This window comes from Bos javanicus, chromosome 25, assembly GCF_032452875.1.
Source record: "Bos javanicus breed banteng chromosome 25, ARS-OSU_banteng_1.0, whole genome shotgun sequence".
Taxonomy (NCBI): Eukaryota; Metazoa; Chordata; class Mammalia; order Artiodactyla; family Bovidae; genus Bos; species Bos javanicus.
In genome coordinates, this window is record NC_083892.1 from 2385388 (window position 1) to 2403306 (window position 17919).

General features: G+C 55.4%; 2 protein-coding genes across 5 annotated transcripts; one reads left to right on the forward strand and one right to left on the reverse strand.

Annotated features, from left to right (window-relative positions):
- The first annotated feature begins 56 nt into the window (after positions 1 to 56).
- Positions 57 to 7038, forward strand: PAQR4 (progestin and adipoQ receptor family member 4). Of its 2 annotated transcripts, XM_061400939.1 has the most exons (3): positions 212 to 521; positions 1866 to 2087; positions 2258 to 7038. In XM_061400939.1, exons 1-3 carry the CDS (start codon positions 356 to 358, stop codon positions 2689 to 2691), a joined length of 822 nt encoding a protein of 273 aa, XP_061256923.1. In that variant the 5' UTR covers positions 212 to 355; the 3' UTR covers positions 2692 to 7038. The 2 variants fall into 2 exon arrangements, with proteins under 2 accessions (XP_061256924.1, XP_061256923.1); XM_061400940.1 differs by lacking the exon at positions 1866 to 2087 and having other exon boundaries at positions 57 to 521.
- Positions 3522 to 14764, reverse strand: PKMYT1 (protein kinase, membrane associated tyrosine/threonine 1). 3 transcript variants are annotated; one of them, XM_061400934.1, is made up of 9 exons: positions 14528 to 14764; positions 14037 to 14145; positions 7416 to 7915; positions 6061 to 6554; positions 5303 to 5409; positions 5000 to 5172; positions 4759 to 4916; positions 3875 to 3973; positions 3522 to 3796 (listed from the first exon to the last, which is right to left on the reverse strand). In XM_061400934.1, the coding sequence occupies exons 3-9, from the start codon at positions 7764 to 7766 to the stop codon at positions 3685 to 3687; spliced, it is 1494 nt and encodes a 497-aa protein (XP_061256918.1). In that variant the 5' UTR covers positions 7767 to 7915; positions 14037 to 14145; positions 14528 to 14764; the 3' UTR covers positions 3522 to 3684. The 3 variants fall into 3 exon arrangements, with proteins under 3 accessions (XP_061256918.1, XP_061256919.1, XP_061256920.1); XM_061400935.1 differs by lacking the exon at positions 14037 to 14145; XM_061400936.1 differs by lacking the exons at positions 14037 to 14145; positions 14528 to 14764 and adding an exon at positions 13753 to 14009.
- Between the last annotated feature and the right edge of the window lie 3155 nt (positions 14765 to 17919).

The window sequence follows — 17919 nt, forward strand, 5'->3', positions numbered from 1 at the left end:
CGGAGCCTGGCGTCCCCTCCCGTGTCCGGCCGCGCCCGTCCTCGGGGCCGCCAAAAGAAAACTGGCCGCCGCCGCCGCCGCCACGAGCTGTCCCTGCAGAGAGCCTGCCCCAGTGGAGCGGGCCGCACCGCGCTCAGGCGCCCGGCACGTCCCCGGCCTCCGCCCCAGCGTGGGGTCGCCAGGCCCGCGCGTGCGCAGCGCGGGAGGGGCGCCCGCCGGGACCCCCGGGCCAGCGCGTGCGCGGACAGAGCCCTGAGAGGTGGGCGGGCGCCTGGACTAGGCTCCGGGTGCGGCGGGCCCACTGAGGAGACCCGGGGGCCCAGAGGAGCGCGGACCGACCTCGCGGGACCGGGCCATGGCGTTCCTGGCCGGGCCGCGCCTGCTTGATTGGGCCAGCTCGCCGCCTCACCTGCAGTTTAACAAGTTCGTGCTCACTGGCTACCGGCCGGCCAGCAGCGGCTCGGGCTGCCTTCGTAGCCTCTTCTACATGCACAACGAGCTGGGCAACATCTACACGCACGGTGAGCCTCACCCCGCACCCCGCATCCGCAGCAGCCCTGTCCGCGCCGGGGCCACGGCCCGAAGGCCGAGGAGAGCCCCAGCGCTCAGATCCTGGGCTGTCCCGGCCCTGGCACTGCCAGGAGCCGCAGTGACAAAGCTGCCATTATCCCGGACGTCGCTACCCGCTTCTGCTCCCCCGGCGGGGCCCCGGGGGCAGGCGAGGGAAGCGAGGGAGTGGGGGACCCAGTCCGCTTAATCCTTCTGAGCCCTGGGAAGACTGAGCTTGGTGTCTGGCCACTTCGTAATCCCTGCGCCCTGGCACCCTCTCCCGCCAGCACCCATCCCGGAGATGGGTGTCGAGGAGGGGCCCAAGAGAGGAAGTTAGGCCGGGCGGCCCTGCGGCCCCTGCCCGAGCCGCTCAGCCGCGGGGCTCCGCCTGGTGGCGGCTCCTTCCTCCCCCCGCAGGCACCGGGCCCCTCCTCCGCTGCCCCGCTGAACCGTGCTGACACAGGCCTGCCCGTCCTTGGCCTGCCCCTGGCAGACAGGCGGCTGAGAGAGGGGCGCTGAGTGCGCTGGGCCTGGCCTTCGTACCTGCTCCCTGGGGGTACTGTGGCCTGGCCAGGCCCCGCCAAGAGTGGTCAGTCAGCGGCCCCAGCCCGCAGGCGCTGAACTCTGACTCCTGTGAAGGCAATTCCAAAATGCCTGCAGGAAGTGGTAGGAATGACCCTGGAGGCCTGGGCTGGGAGGCATGGAACTCCCCAAAAAGGTGCTAGGGAAGGAGACGGAGCAGGTTCTTTCAGCCCCTTCCCCTGCCTCGCCTCAAGACGACAGAAAGGCCCCCCCATTTGTCTGGTCGCTTCTGGAGAGGAGAGGGCACAGGGGTTGGGAAGAGCAGGCAGAGTGGCCCTGGCATGTTAGCATCGCCCACATGTCCTGTTCAGAGCTCAGCTTGGGGTCACCCCTCCTTCTGACTTCTGCTGAAGTCAGGTTTAGGGGTTGGGGCCCCTGCTTTCCAGGAAATCTGCCACAAGGGTGAGAGCAGCTTTGGAGTCAAGAGTGCCTGGGCTCTGGGCTGCTTCCATTGCTTCCTTGCTGGGGTCACCTGGGGCAGTGACTCAGTTTCCTCACCGGTCAGTGGGGATAAAGGTCTGTCCTTCCAAGAACTACTGTGAGCTCTGCTAAATCAAGTGATCAGAAGCCCAGGACCCGCTCCTGCCCAGGGCTAGCCAGCAGCTGGCCCACAGCCTCCTCAGGACCTGAGTTGCGCTCACCCTGCCGTGCTGTCTCTAGACTGGGGCCTCCTTGGGGACATGCCTTGTCCTCAGTGTGAAGGTGTCTGATGGAAAACTGTCTCCCTCCCCCAGGACTGGCCCTGCTGGGCTTCCTGGTGCTGCTGCCCATGACCATGCCCTGGGGTCAGCTGGGCGAGGATGGCTGGCTGTGGGGCACACACTGTGTGGCCTGCCTGGCCCCCCCTGCAGGCTCTGTGCTCTATCACCTCTTCATGTGCCACAGAGGGGGCAGCCCTGTGTACACCCGGCTCCTTGCCCTGGATATGTGTGGGGTCTGCCTCATCAACACTCTCGGTGAGCAGGGCGTGGGGTGGAGGGCGGGGGGCTTGAAGGATGGGAGCTGAGGGTTGGGTCCACTCACGTGAGCCCTGGGTAGAAAGGGCAGGAGTCAGGAAAGCTGGAAGCAAGAGGGCAGGTGGACCCGCAGACTGACGTGCCCTCTCCCGCCTCTCTCCTCTGCGCAGGGGCCCTGCCCATCATCCACTGCACCCTGGCCTGCCGGCCCTGGCTGCGCCCTGCTGCCCTGCTGGGCTACACCCTGCTGTCGGGTGTGGCTGGCTGGCGGGCCCTCACCGCCCCCTCCACCAGTGCCCGGCTCCGCGCCTTTGGCTGGCAGGCTGCCGCCCGCCTCCTGGTGTTTGGGGCCCGGGGAGCGGGGCTGGGCTCCGGGGCTCCAGGCTCCCTGCGCTGCTACTTGCGCATGGACGCGCTGGCACTGCTTGGGGGGCTGGTGAACGTGGCCCGCCTGCCGGAGCGCTGGGGACCGGGCCGCTTCGACTACTGGGGTAACTCGCACCAGATCATGCACCTGCTCAGCGTGGGCTCCATCCTCCAGCTGCACGCTGGCGTTGTGCCCGACCTGCTCTGGGCCGCCCGGCACACCTGCCTCCCGGACTGAGCCACCTCCCACCTGCCATGCCCTCAGGCTTCTAGGGCCAACGGCGCCATGCTTCTGTCTTTCCGCTGGCCTGCAAGGGGATGGCTCCCTGGACGCTTCACCAACGGGACTTCCTGGCAGGGGCCTGCGTCCATTCATCCCGTCTTCCCTGTGGACTAGCTGCTTCTACTCACACCTTGGAGCTCCAGTGGCCCTGCCTGCCTTCTTCCAGGGAACTTAGTCTTACTGCGTAGGTTGAAAGGCAACCTTCCTTTCTCTGAGCCTCCAGTTACCCTCTGTGTGACTTCTGACAGTTGGGCCAAAGGGACAGTTGTGATCCTGCCAGCCCAGAGCCATCGCCAACTCTGGGCCTCCTCGGTACCTCACATAAGGCTCCTCACGGCTGCCCAGCCTCCTGCCCTTGCTTCATGGCCTCTGTCCATCTACCCTGTGTGCCAGCCCTCCCAGCAGCCCGAGGTTCGCCCACTGATTTTCCCTTCTGTCCGGAGACTGTGGATTGAGGGGTCTGGGCATCAGGACTAGACTCACCCCCGGACCTAAGAGCAGGAAAGCAGCTGCTGGTTTTTCCAGGCAACTGGCACAGAGACCTAAAATGCTGGAAGGCCCTGGACCCGGCCCTGCTGGACTGAGGGCCCACCCTCCACCTTGAGTGCTCTGACAACTGACCTGCCCACCAGCAACACACCTGCTCAGGAACTTTGCCCCACACAGTCGGTGGCTCCCAGTTCATCTGCTGGCCTGGGACTTGGGGACTTAGAACAGAGCTCAGCCTGTCCCGGGGGGCCTCAGGCCCTAGGCGACGTCAATAAAAGGGGGCAGGAAGCACTGTGTTGCCACACAAGCAAGCTTGGGTGCGCCCCAAGATTCAAATACCTTTTATTAGACACAGCCAGGCAGAAGGGACCACTGGAGTCCACACAGGGACCCCAGCCTCCAGGATGATGGAAGGGAGGGGCTAAGAGGTTAAAAAGCACTGAGCCTGGGCCAGTGGGCTTAGCTCGGGCCCAGGGAGTCCTCAAACAGGCTGAGGAGGTTCCGAGGTTCAAAGGCGGGGAAGGTGCCCCGAGGGGGCTCTGAGTCAATGTCACTCAGGTCCAGAGCATCCCTGGGGGCAGGAAGAACAGAGAAGTGACTCAGGGCCAAGAGCTGCCCCCTCCCACCCCAGGACCCTGGGCCAGCTCACCTTGGCGTGTGCCTGCTCCGGGGGGCAGGGGAGCCACTGCAGGGGGTGGAGGTGCTGCTGGCAGCCCTGGCCAGAACGGCCTCTGGAGACAGCGAGGGCCTGGATTGGGGTGTAGGGGGTGGGCAAGACCAGCAGGCTGTGGAGGGGAGGGTAACGGAGCAGCAACGCCCACCTGTCCCTGGGTGGATCTGCCTGAAGCAGGCGGGGCTGGTGCCGGACAATGGGTGTGTGGTGGAGTTGAAAGAAGGGCTTTGACAGCTTCAAAGTCCACCTGACTGCACACAAAGGCCACCTCTGTCCCTTAGAGCACTGAGGCTCTGACTGAGCTGACTGAAATGACCTTGTGGTAAATGAAGCTCATCTGGCAGTCCGTCTGCTGTAATGTGCTCCCGGGGGTGAATGGTGTGAACCCTCCAGAGAGCTGCCTGCCCCGAGCATGTGCTTTCCTTTGCAGTAGTTTCTTAATTACGGCCTGTCACTTGGCCACCAGGCACCTGGGACTAAGGAATTACTCCTCCCAGGGAAGGGGCTCGCCAGGCTCTGGGGGTTTTGTTCCCCAGAGGAAAGATGACGCCTTGTCTTCGGGTGGCGGGGGTGGGGGCTGCACCGCCCGCCTCTCGGCAGTGCAGTGGGCCCTGTGCAGCCCCCCAGTGTGGCAGCACCCTCGGTGGGAGGCTGCCAGTTCTCTGCTCAGTACAGACCCTGCTCTGTGCACCAAGTTTAGAAAGAACTGCATTCAAACTAGGCCAGGCCACACCCCCATCAGCCTTGGTTTCCTTCCCGGGGCTTGAAGGCGGCCAGGTCTGTGGGTGCGTTCCCAGTTCACCACGCTGACGCCTGCCCCCCTCCCTGCCCTCAGCCGCCACTCCCGAGTCCTCACCCACCCTATGCTGTCGTCGTCCCAGGTGCTGGAGAGGCTGCGGTCCAGGAGGAGGCCACAGGGCGGCGACCCAGGTGGGGTGGCCGGCGGACCCGGGGGCTGCAGCCAGCTGGCGGGGTGCGCCAGCCCGTGCCAGAGCCAGCAGAGCAGGGAGAGCAGGGCCTGCAGGGACAGGGGCTCAGGGGAGGCCGGGCAGGCCCTGGGCAGGGAGCAGAGCCAGGCGGCCCATCACCCTCCCCCCTTACCTGCCACAGGGCCCAGCCTCGACTGAGGGCCTCGGCGGCCATGAACCACAGGACGCTCCAGGGCCGTGGCTTCCTGAGCACGGGCAGGGCCAGCAGGGCCTCGGCGGTGGCCCGCAGCTTGGGGTCAGGCTCCAGCATCGTGACGAGGACAGAACGCAGCTCAGAGGACAGCCCTGTCCCCGGGCAGGGCCACGTCAGGGGCAGGGCCTTGCACCTCCCAGCCCCTTGCCACCAGCCACCCCGACCCCCAGAGCCTGTCCTCCCCGTGGCAGACAGCCCCCCGGCCCTTGCCCCCCAACTCACCAGCCGTGAACTCAGGGGGCAGATAGCCCTGACGCAGCCGCTGCCAGCCCTCCCCACCGCGGGGCAGCTCCATGTTGCATGCCACCTCCAGGATGGTGAGGCCCAGGCTGGGGGACGGGGACAGAAGCGGGGCGGGGAGGGCCGTGAGATGCAGAACCCAGCAACTCGGGTTGACCCCACGGAGAGGGCTGCTGGCCTCCACCGTGAGCCAGGGCCCTGGGGGAGGAGGGGCTGATGACAGGGGACCACTTCGTGGAGCATGGACCTCCGGGCCAGCACGGCTCACACACCACCGTGGTGAGTCCTCCCAGCAGCCCCCGCCCCCACGGGACTGGCACTCTGGTTGCTAACAGTGACTTAACAGTGAGGCTATCCTCGTCCTGTTGAGGTGACCAGGTGCTACTGTCAGGCAGGGGAGGGGTGACTGGCTTGGACCTTGGAACCCAGCACCTGGTCCAGGCCCAGCTTTACCGCCTGCTAACTGTGGACTTGGGGAGAGTCTCTCCACCTGCTGTCTGTTCCCCTGTAAATGGAGTAATACGGTCCCTCCCAGGGACCAGTGAATCACGAAAGGTGGCTCCTGAGGTTTCTCTACTTAGACAGCCTAACTCTCCAGGCCCTCTCGATTGGAAGGTGGGACCTCCATCCCCCTGAGGCAGGGTCTCCTGGCCTGAAACCAAGTCTTCCTGACTCTGGGCTGGGCTGGTGTCCCTCTGCTGACCACGCCCCACCCACCAGGAAGCCCCCCCAGCCCTCACCTGAACACGTCTGCTGCTGTCCCGTAAGAGCCCTGGAGCAGCTCGGGGGCCATGTAGCGGGGGTCTCCTTCCTGGGCCTCGCTAGTTCCCGACGCGCCCAGCTCGACCAGCAGCCCAAAGTCGCCCAGCTTGCAGCGGCCCCGGGGTCCCAGGAAGATGTTGGCAGGCTTGACGTCCAGGTGGACCAGGCCCTGGCTGTGCAGGTGGGCCAGGGCCAGCAGGGTATCCCGCAGGTAGCCCCAGACCTGGGTTTCGGGCAGGCTGGCGCCCCAGGCCTCACAGTGCTGCTGCAGGCTGGGCCCACACAGCTCCGTCTGTAGGTACAGGATGCCGCCCTCCTCCCAGGCTTGCTCCAGCCGCACACAGCGCGGGTGCTGCCCCACCTTCTCATGGCCACCCACCTCGGCCAGCTTGCGGGTCCGGTCCTTGGGGCCCCGGAACGGCGACATGGAGCGCTTCACTGCATAGAGCCGGCCGTCTTCCTTGGAGCGCACCTGGAAGGGAGGGGGCACAGGCACTTGGGACCACCCCGAAGTTCAGTTAAGATCTCAGTGTGCAGGAGGTGTCACGTGGCAGCCACTTTAGAGGACCCCCTGTGTGTGCAAGAGCAAAGCTGGACAAACCACACCATGTGCCAGTCTGCTGGAGACCCAGCGATGGAAGAGACAGGGCAGACCTCTAAGTACTGGTCCGGGAGGATGTGTTAGATGAAGAAGCTGCCTAGAGAATAGCAAGGCAGTGTGGTCTGCATGCAGCCTATGAAATGGTTTCGTCTTTATGTGGTCAACTCCAGAGAAAAGTCTAGAAGCAAGACTCCCACCTGACAATCATCTGTTTCCTCCAGAAAGGAGAGCTGACCTAGGGGTTCTTGTTTGTACTTTTTAACAAAATTGTCTTCGTGTAGTACTTGTGTAAGGAAAACTACATTTTAAAGTAAATATACATGATTGGAAAATATATTTTAAGGAACAAAAGGTGGCATGGAGGAGTTGCCTGAATGCTTGCGGCTGGAGGGAGATGGGGGCGGTGGTTCTGGCTCAGGGGCCAGGTGGAGCTGCCAAGACCCCCAGATGGCTGGCTCCGGGCAGGAGGAGATGGCAGGCAGGAGCCACCGCAAGGCATGCCAGGCTCTGGACAAGGGGAGAGTATGTACTGAGGGGCCTCAGAGGGGCCTGAGTAGGGGGGTATGAGAAAGCAGCCAAGTCCAGCACTGAGGGGAGCCTGCCAGCCTGTGAGGGGGGCCGTCAGGGGAGGGTGGGGAGCAGGCTGCCTGGACACCCTCCCACCCTGGCTGGGGTAGGGTAGCCGCGGCAGGGGGGACCCCAGACAGACCCACAGAGCTGTCACCAACTCACCTTGAAGACCTCCCCATAAGAGCCGTGGCCCAGGCGGCCGAGCCTGTGGAAACTCTGCTGGAAGAAGGACTCCGGTCGGCTTGGGTCATACCCGGGGCTCTGCAGGGGCTCAGAGGCCTGGTCCCGGAACGACACCCGCCGGGCGTGGGGCTGATGCCAGCCTGGGGTCCGAGGAGGGAAGAGGCGGCTGACGGGGATGCTGCCCTTGGCAGGGGGCCGGGGTGGGAGGCTCCGGCTGAGCCCTCTGGGCCTCTTGAGGGAGAAGCCAGGTTCTGCATGGCGGAAGTAGGCTGGGACTGGGACGGGAGTGCCACCCAGGGGTGGCGGGGTGCCCTCGGCGGGCATGAGCATGTCCAGCACAGGCGCCCCAGGAGGCAGAGTATGGTGAGTCACTCAAATGGCGCTTGGTCCTGTGGCCCCAAAGAGGCTGCAGAAGACAGCCACATCGACACCACACACACACTCCGCTTTAGGCATGGAGGCCGCGGCACCTGGAGCACCTGCAGGAAAAGGTATACAAATGAATGCCCTGTCACTGGTCCCCGAGGGTAGAAAAACACAAACTGAAAACCACAGCGTCCTGTCCTGGAGGCTCCCACAGCCCGACAGAGGTTAACCAAGGCAGGTTCTGAAGCCAGACCACCTGTGTGCACAGCCCTGCCTGGGTAGCCTTAAAATATCCAAGCTTTGGGAATTCCCTGGCAGTCCTGTGGTTGGGACTTGGCACTTTCACTGCCCTGGCCCAGGGTCCAATCCCTGGTCAGGGAACTAACATCTCCCACGCCACATGTGCTGTGCTGTGCTTAGTCGCTCAGTTGTGTTCGACCCCTTGCGATCGCATGGACTGTAGCCCGCCAGGCTCCTGGGGCATGGCCAAAAACATTAAAAAAAAAAAAATTAAAACTTACAAAAAAAACGTCCAACCTCTTCCGAGACTGTAAGGTAAAAATATTAACACAGGCCCATTACCCCTTATCTCCGATTCCAAAGGAAAAAAGAAAGTCTGAATTACAAATGTCTTTCTTGTTTCCTTTTTTGTGGTTGAGCTGCTAAAACTCAGTTAGTGGGGTTTCTTTCCAGCTCCATGTGGCAGAGGCTAAGCTTCCACTGAGTGTAGCAGAGAAACTGGGGCTCCCTTCTTTCACCAGCCACTCATGGGGCAGAAGCTCTAACTGAGCTGCAGGAAGCTGCAATACAGGAGCCCAGCAGTTCAAGTCCCAGCTCATTCCTCAGGAGAAGATCCCACACTGGCAAAGGCCAGCCAAGAAGCCTGGGGACTACTGCCTCACTCTCAGGCAGCAGTGATATTCAGAGACAGGCTCCACTGTCCATGCCCCCAGTTCAGAGATTCTGCCCAGGGGACAGGCAGGTCAGGAAACAGAGAGCTCCAAAGCTCTCTCTGCAAAAAACTGACCTGACTAGTAACAGAGTATGAGAAGTTCAAGCCTAAAGGTACTCTTAAAATCAATGGAGGCTTTGCTAATAAGCAATTAGCAGGAAGCTGGTACTTCCGTTAGTGCTATTGGCTGAACCACAGGCCAGCTAGTGTACCAGATAGAACTATTGGAAAGATATAGCTAAGATGAGGCTTCCTGGGGTCAGAACAAAGTTAAGTCTGGAACTCCAAAGATACCCCTTTAAAGTCCAAATTTGATTTGATCAGTCTATGGAGCAATTGATGCTCCAGGGCATTGTCAAAAACAATAGAGCAATCAGCCAGCAACTGGTGGGGCCTGACAGCTGGGTATGATCAGGGAAGAGACAAACAGAGCACCCCTAAAACCACTAGTGTCCCAGGGTGACTGTGCACAGGCCCAAGGCCAGGGCCTCTGAGGAGCAAAGTCAAAGGCTTCACATTGCAGAGGAAAGAGACATCACTGTTGTGGTCTGGCTGGTCACTAAACGAACAAGCAAATAATCCCAAGCTCCCAGATGCAGAGTGAGGAACCAATCTAAAATGTCCAGTTTTCAACAACAAATTACAAAGTATATAAAGACATAAGAGAGTGTGACCCATACACAGGAAAAAAACACAGCAGAATCTGCCTGTGAGAAAGACCAGATGTCTTTAACAGACAGACTTCACAGTTGTTCAGTTGTGTCCAACCCCCTGGACTGCGGCACACCAGGCCTCCCTGTCCTTCACCATCTCCCGGAGCCTGCTCAAACTGATGTCCATTGAGTCGGTGATGCCATCCAACCATCTCATCCTCTGTCATCCCCTTCTCCTCCTGCCTTCAATCTTTTGCAGCATCAGGGTCTTCTCTAATGAGTTAGCTCTTCGCATCAGGTGGCCAAAGTATTGGAATTTCACCTTTAGCATCAGTCTTCCAATGACTATTCACTGTTGATTTCCTTTAGGATTGACTAGTTTCATCTCCTTGTAGTCCAAGGGACTCTCAAGAGTCTTCTCCAACACCACAGTTCATAAGCATCAATTCTTTGGCACTCAGCTTTATGGTCCAACTCTCACATCCATATATGACTACTGTAAAAAGCGTAACTTTGACTATATGGACCTTTGTTGGCAAAGTAATGTCTCTGCTTTTTAATACGCTGTCTAGGTTGGTCATAGCTTTTCTTCTAAGGAGCGTCTTTTAATTTCATGGCTGCAGTCACCATCTGCAGAGATTTTGGCGCCCCAAAAAATAAACTCTGACACTGTTTCCCCATCTATTTCCCATGAAGTGATGGGACCAGGTGCCATGATCTTCGTTTTCTGAATGTTGAGTTTTAAGCCAGCTTTTTCACTCTCCTCTTTCTCATCAAGACACTCTTTAGTTCCTCTTCACTTTTTGCCATAAGGGTAGTGTCATCTGCATATCTGAGGTTATTGATATTTCTCCCAGCAATCTTGATTCCAGCTTGTGCTTCATCAAGCCCAGCATTTCATATGATGTACTCTGCATATAAGTTAAATAAGCAGGGTGACAATATACAGCCTTGAGGTATTCCTTTCCAATTATGAACCAGTCCATTGTTCCATGTTGGATTCTAACTGTTGCTTCTTGACCTCCATACAGGTTCCTCAGAAGTCAGGTGATGTGGTCTGGTATTCCCATCTCTTTAAGAATTTTCCAGTTTGTTGTTATCCATGCTTTAGAATAAGCAATGAAGCAAGCCACTATAAATAATGTGCAGAGAACTAAAGGAAGCCATACTTCAAGCAAACACGATGACAACATCTCAACTAAGTAGAGGATATCAATAATCAGATAGAAATTATAAAAGAAGCAAATGCAGAGTTGGAAAAGTACAATGTAACTGAAATGAAAAAAAAATCACCTAAGGGGTTTGAAAGTAGATTTGAACTGGCAGAAGACATAATTAGTGAATTTGAAGATAGATTGATAGGAATTATGCAATCTGAAGGCCAGATGAAGAAAAGGGAAACAAGCTGCAGAGAAATATAGGATAGCATTAAGTGAAGAAAAGTTATGACAAACCTAGACAGCATATTAAAAAGCAGAGATATCACTTTGCCAACACAAGTCCATATAGTCAAAGCTATGGTTTTTCCAGTAGTCATGTACGGATGTGAGAGTTGGACCATAAAGAAGGCTAAGTGCCAAAGAACTGATGCTTTCAAACTGTGGTACTGGAGAAGACTCTTGAGTCCCTTGGACTACAGGGAGATCAAACCAGTCAATCCTAAAGTAAATCAACATTGAATATTCATTGGAAGGACTAATGCTGAAGCTGAAGCTCCAATACTTTGGCCACCTGTTGCAAAGAACCTACTTAATGGAAAATACACCAATGCTGGTAAAGATCGAGGGCAGGAGGAGAAGGGAGCGGCAGAGGATGAGATGGTTGGATGGCATCACCAACTCAATGGACATCAATTTAAGCAAACTCCAGGAGATAGTGAAGAACATGGAAGCCTGATGTGCTGCAGTTCATGGGGTCTCAAAGAGTCAGACACAACTTGGTGACTGAACAACAAAGTGAACCAACATATGCATGATGGGTACACCAGAGAAGAGAAGAAGCTAGAAAAATATGGATTACAACTTCCCAAATGTGATTGTAAAAATAACCAAGAAGCTCAATGAACTTCAAGTAGGATAAATGGAGATACACACACCCCGAATCAAAAGTGCCGAAAACCAAACATGAGGGGAAAATCTTGGGAGTAGCAAGAGGAAAATGACTCATTACTGAAAAAGCCCACCCTGCCTTGACGTAAGGATGGACATGAAGATCAGTCGAATAGAAATGAGAGTTCAGAAATAAACCCTCACACTTAAGGAGTCGATTGATTTTCACAAGAGTGCCAAAAGAATTCAGTAGGAAAGAAATAGTTTTTTCAATAAATGGTGCTGGAACAATTGGGTGTCTACATGCAATACGCATTTAGAAGAAAAATCCGACCCAGCTTATTCTTCCTTCTAAGTATAAACATTCATATAGAAATACTAATGTATTTGATTATGAGATGATGTCCCAGATGCTTGAATGGGTAGTGTTACATATGTTGGTTGGTTGATTGGTTTAGTTGCTAAGTTATGTCCGACTCTTGAGACCCCATGGACTGTAACCCGCCAGGCTCCTCTGTCCATGGGATTCTCCAGGCAAGAATACTGGAGTGGGTTGCTATTTCCTTCTCCAGGGAATCTTCCCGACCCAGGGATTGAACCTGGGTCTCCTGCATTACAGGTAGATTTTTTACCAACTGAGCTATGATGTCTTACATGCACCCTATTAGCTTTCTAAAACTGGAGACATTATAGAATTTAGACATTTAGTCCAGGACACACACCTGGACTCAGGGGCTTGTGGACCTGTAATGCTGGCTTCATGGAAGGCTTAGTCTAGCATCTGGTATGCAGATCCCTCAGTTCAGTTCAGTTCAGTTTAGTCGCTCAGTTGTGCCCGACTCTTTGCAACCCCATGAATCGCAGTACGCCAGGCCTCCCTGTCCATCACCAACTCCCGGAGTTCAGTCCCAGACTCACGTCCATCGAGTTAGTGATGCCATCCAGCCATCTCATCCTCTGTCGTCCCCTTCTCCTCCTGCCCCTAATCCCTCCCAGCATCAGAGTCTTTTCCAATGAGTCAACTCTTCACATGAGGTGGCCAAAGTACTGGAGTTTCAGCTTTAGCATCATTCCTTCCAAAGAAATCCCAGGGCTGATCTCCTTCAGAATGGACTGGTTGGATCTCCTTGCGGTCCAAGGGACTCTCAAGAGTCTTCTCCAACACCACAGTTCAAAAGCATCAATTCTTCGGCACTCAGCCTTCTTCACAGTCCAACTCTCACATCCATACGTGACCACAGGAAAAACCATAGCCTTGACTAAACGGACCTTTGTTGGCAAAGTAATGTCTCTGCTTTTGAATATGCTATCTAGGTTGGTCATCACTTTCCTTCCAAGGAGTAAGCGTCTTTTAATTTCATGGCTGCAGTCACCATCTGCAGTGATTTTGTAGCCCAAAAAAATAAAGTCAGCCACTGTTTCCCCATCTATTTCCCATGAAGTGATGGGACCGGATGCCATGATCTTCGTTTTCTGAATGTTGAGCTTTAAGCCAACTTTTTCACTCTCCTCTTTCACTTTCATCAAGAGGCTTTTTATTTTTAGTTCCTCCTCACTTTCTGCCATAAGGGTGGTGTCATCTGCATATCTGAGGTTATTGATATTTCTCCTGGCAATCTTGATTCCAGCTTGTGCTTCTTCCAGCCCAGCGTTTCTCATGATGTACTCTGCATAGAAGTTAAATAAGCAGGGTGACAATATACAGCCTTGACGTACTCCTTTTCCTATTTGGAACCAGTCTGTTGTTCCACGTCCAGTTCTAACTGTTGCTTCCTGACCTGCATACAGGTTTCTCAAGAGGCAGGTCAGGTGGTCTGGTATTCCCATCTCTTTCAGAATTTTCCACAGTTTATTGTGATCCACACAGTCAAAGGCTTTGGCATAGTCAAGAAAGCAGAAATAAATGTTTTTTTCTGGAACTCTCTTGCTTTTTCCATGATCCAGCGGATGTTGGCAAACAGATCCCTCAGTATCTGTTATATAATGCTCTGAGTAGTAATTGAAAGAATACACAAAAGACAGTGGTCCCATGGGTATAAATGACTTTTCTGTTGGAGTAGAGAGGGCTATTGTGTGGCTATAATGTTATAATTGAAAGAAAAAAGAGGGGAAAAAAAAAAAAGAAGAGTCTAATCTTGAGAGGAGCCACAGTGTATCAAAAGGAGTCCATACTCAGCACAGGGGGGTGAGTCAGTAACTGAAACTGGAAGGAGCGGTCATCTGAGGGTGTCCTCCAATGCCTGAGTAAGTGAGGGGTGAGGGGAGGGACCCCACGAGGGCTTGCATGGAGAACTCACCCTGCAGTCTGTGGGGACGCTCCCTCTGCCTCTATCCATCTCAGGAATCCTATCCCAGAGTTTCTCAAAGTGAGGGACTAGGGTGTCAGGACCCCGTAGGGTGCTCGTTGAAAGTACGGCCTCCAGGCCTTAAACCAATTCTCACACCATCCCACAGTACTTAAACGTTCTAGCATGGCCAAACAGCTTTGGGGGTGGGGGAGGTAGGAGAAGTTGGGGCTCCCGGTGAATCCAGGGCGGCCCGAAGCAGAGGCCAGGCCGGGATGACCTTTCAGGGGCCTCACCCTCTCAGCGGGTAGGATGCCATCTGCTGACCACCGTCTACCGCACTAGACTGTGAGTTCCTCCAGGGCAGGGCCGAAGCTGATTCACCTCCGTGGGCGTGGGGAAACCCTGGCGAACAGAGTGGAGTAGACCTGCTGTCACAGGGGAGGAGCTTTTCTTGGGGAGGGCAAGTAAAGGAGGAGCAGTCGCCGGGGTAAGGGGCTCCCAGCAAGGGGGATAGGGAGGCCCGGCGAAGGAGGCAGGAGCCTCTAGAGGGGAAGTGGGCGGAGCCGGCCGCGCAGAGGGGGCCCAAGGAGGGCTGAGCAATGGGGTTGGGCTGGCCCAGGGAGGGCTGGGCTGACGGAGGGGTGAGGAGGGAGGCGGGAAGGGGTTGGGGGTGAGGCAGATCCAAGGAAGGCCAGTCAGGGGGATTAAGAGTTGTTCGGAAGGCGGCAGAAGGGAGGAGAGGGCGGTCCCTTCCGGGAACCCTCAGGGCCGAGTGTGGGCTCACCTGAGGCGGGTGGGCGGGGCGCAGCTCAGCAAAGTCCCAGATTCCGGGTCAGCGGAAGGCGCGGGAGACCTCGGGGCGGTCAGGCGGGCCGCGGTCTTCGGCCCACCGCTCCCCACACCCGGGCGGGGGGACTCTCGAGGGGGAACGGCCCGTGAACGCGCGCGGACCCAGCTCGCGCCAAAAATTCCAAACCGGCCTCGAGGCCCCGCCCAGGAACGCCTCTTACCCCTACCGCCTCCCCGATGCGGCCTATCAGAGGCGCCCAGCCTGCTGGGGCTCCGCCCCAACGTCCCTGCGTGCGCGTCGTCGACGCCGTGCCGCCGGCCCAGCGCTCTTATTGCGCAGGCGCTAAGTCTCCTTAGCCGGGGCGGAGGAGGGTGGCTACGCGGTGCGGCTAGGAGGCTGAGGCGCCACGCGGGGTCTGAGGCAGCTGTTGGGTCCCTCCTGCCTGGTTCCCGGGTCGCCAACCGACCTCCAGACCTCCGTGCCGGCACCTACGGCCCTCGCTGGGCTGGCTTAGTTTTTGCATCTATAAAGGGAACGGTCACTGTGTTTTTTGCCCCTGAGGTGTAGCCCCAAGAGGCGGTCTCTTGGGGGCTGGACAGGAAGTCTGCTGCCTCCGGGGTTTTGTCGCGGTCGAGTGCCTTGGGGCTTACTGTACCCTCCTCATACCTGCCGTGCACCGCACTGGGGCGATCGGGCTGCCATTCCCCCATTCCTCCACCCGCCACACACACACCCTCCACCCGCTGAACAAGAATGAACCAGAAAATTCTGCCTCTTCCAAGAAGCCTCCCTTCCTCCAGGTCTCAGCTACTTCGGAGGCAGCCCTTCCCAGTCTTTGGATTTGGGACTTATGCGCAGCTTAAACCTCTCTCAGCCTCTTGGCCTAATGACCTTGGGAAGGCACTCTGTCTTTCCAAGCTTGGGACTTAAGTCCCTTCTGTCAAAATGGAACTGATGACGCTTCCTTCAGGGAACTGGGGGTTCAAATAAGATGATCCCCTTAAAGTTCTTAGCAGCGGGACTGCCAGAGCAGACGCTGATTCCTAAGTAGTGACTGGGAGTTGCTTCTTCTTTCACCTGACGGGACTTTTTAATAGGATCAAGGGAGTCAGGCTGCCAGGCCACAAGGCTCCCCATCTGGTCATGTTGTAGCCACGCATTCCGGGAAAGAAACTCATTCAGAAGGACAATGCAGATAGTGCAGTGCAGTTTATTACACCGGCAGGCCCAAGGGAGAGTCTCCTTTTAGCCAAGGACCCCAACCAGTTTTTGTGAACACCTTCTCTGATGGCTCAGAGGGTAAAGCGTCTGCCTGCAATGCGGCAGACCTGGATTTGATCCCTGGGTCGGGAAGATCCCCTGGAGAAGGAAATGGCAACCCACTCCAGTAGTCCTGCCTGGAAAATCCCAGGGACGAAGAAGTCTGGTGGGCTACAGTCCATGGGATCACGAAGAGTTGGACACAACTGAGCGACTTCACTTTCACTTTATATACCCTAAGTGTATAAGGTTCCCTGAAACTAGTCTGAACAAAGGAAAAAGATACAATCAAAGTTAACCCGTGTTAACTACCTAGGCCTTAAGCCTAGGTAGTTAACAGTGGACAATTATCAATAGGCCTGTGGTCATACCCCAATAAGCATAATAGAATGTATGATTCTATTCGGTTACACAGATAATTAGGATTAGGGTATTCTTTTAGGCGATGGAGAGCCCTGGGTCTCTTCCTTCCAGGGGCCTGGTTTTCCAGTTGGTATGTCATTTCCATAGATATTAGGCATACAGCTGAAAGTCCACTGTCTGGCCCAAGATAGAGTCCTGCTTTTAAGATAGAGCCTGTTCTGTTTCCTCCTTCATTCCCCCCTCTTGATGCTCTTAACTCTTAGTATCAGCATCACTTATAAGGCTATATTGCACCCTGGCTCTCTGACCGCCAATGTGGGAGAACAACACCAACCTTTGGGTTACAAAGTTCATAATACATTGTGAAATGCAGGGTCCACAAAGCAGAACTATCAAGGCAACTATAACAATGGTAAATATAGTTTTCCACCAATCACCCTTCACCCAAAATAGTACCGAACTCCAGAAAGGAATGTTTTCATTTGACATTGCTTTTACCTGGGTTTCTTTTTTTGTTTTTTCATCTAAAGCAGTTGATACATTGCCAGATAAATCAGGAATGTATACACAACCTTAATTATAGCACAGGTCCCTCCTTGAGCAGCTGTGAGCATGTCCAAAGCCATTCTAATTTGAATTACCGCTTCTGTTACTTTTATGAAACGGGTGTTTACATAATATGTAACCCCATGACCGGAGTCTATTGACTGTAGATCTCTCTTATACCTAGAGAGCAGGGATAGATTATGATTGACAAGAGAAAGGAAAGTCTCTTTTTGTTGTCCCAGAAAAGAGCAGAGTGGTTTAAAATCTCCTTGGCGGAGCGGTGACACCCACCAAGGAAGTCCATCCATCATAGACAGAGGCATAGCCCCACATACCGAACAGTTGGAGGTATTGTGGAAGTCCACATAGGAATGTGCATGTTGATGAGAGCGAGCAGCAGGAGTTGATTATGTGGCTTCATCCTTAAAGGGCTCGTCCGGGATCTTCTTTTTTTTCTTAAGGATGATCTTGGTCTCTCAAGCGTCAGTGGGGTCCCTCTGCGCAGTCCACTCAGTGTTTTCTGGGTCTGCGTGGTATACTCTTTTCACCCTCATATGATAGATCCAAGGGGCAATACCTGTAACTTTAACTGCAGTAGAGGTAGTTAGAATAACAGCATAAGGGCCCTTCCACTGAGGGGCTAGTGAATCATGTTTCCAATCTTTGACCCATACTTGGTCACCAAGCATAAACTCATAAATCTGTTCCCCAAAGGGGAACAGCACCCTTTCTTGTACAAACTTAGTTATTTGATTTATTACCTTATCCAGTTCCATCTGCTGTGAAATCCTATCCCCACCCTTACCTGAGGCAAATTTGTTGACACCTGTTTTATTATGGGAGGGGCCTCCCATACACATCGTATAGAGAATAGCCTTGGGACTATGGGGTCATCCTGAGTTTGATCAGAGCCATCGGGAGCAAGTCCACCCAGGAGCAGTCAGTCTCTCTGATGCACTTGGAAAGTGTCTCTTTAAGTGTCCGGCTGGTTTGTTCCACCATCCCAGAACTCTGGGGCCTATATGCACTGTGCAGTTTCCATTTGATGTTTAAAGTTTTGTTTTCTTGTTGTACTAAATCAGTCTGGTCCAATGCTGGAAGGAAATCCAAATCTGGGAACTATTTTCCTAAGCAGGCACCGGGCTACTTCTGATGCTCTTTCTGTCCCGGTAGGAAAAGCTTCTACCCATTCCGAGAACGTACCAGCAGGTACATAC

Excerpts from the sequence above, each read along its gene's own strand:
- PKMYT1 (XM_061400935.1), bottom strand. The coding sequence starts at position 7,766 with ATGCTCATGCCCGCCGAGGGCACCCCGCCACCCCTGGGTGGCACTCCC. Across the intron at positions 6,555-7,415 it reads CTTATGGGGAGGTCTTCAAG|GTGCGCTCCAAGGAAGACGG; the intron begins GTGAGTTGGTGA and ends CCTCCCTTCCAG. Across the intron at positions 5,173-5,302 it reads GCCCCCTGAGTTCACGGCTG|GGCTGTCCTCTGAGCTGCGT; the intron begins GTGAGTTGGGGG and ends GCCCGGGGACAG.
- PAQR4 (XM_061400939.1), top strand. The coding sequence starts at position 356 with ATGGCGTTCCTGGCCGGGCCGCGCCTGCTTGATTGGGCCAGCTCGCCG. Across the intron at positions 522-1,865 it reads GGGCAACATCTACACGCACG|GACTGGCCCTGCTGGGCTTC; the intron begins GTGAGCCTCACC and ends TCCCTCCCCCAG. Across the intron at positions 2,088-2,257 it reads CTGCCTCATCAACACTCTCG|GGGCCCTGCCCATCATCCAC; the intron begins GTGAGCAGGGCG and ends TCCTCTGCGCAG.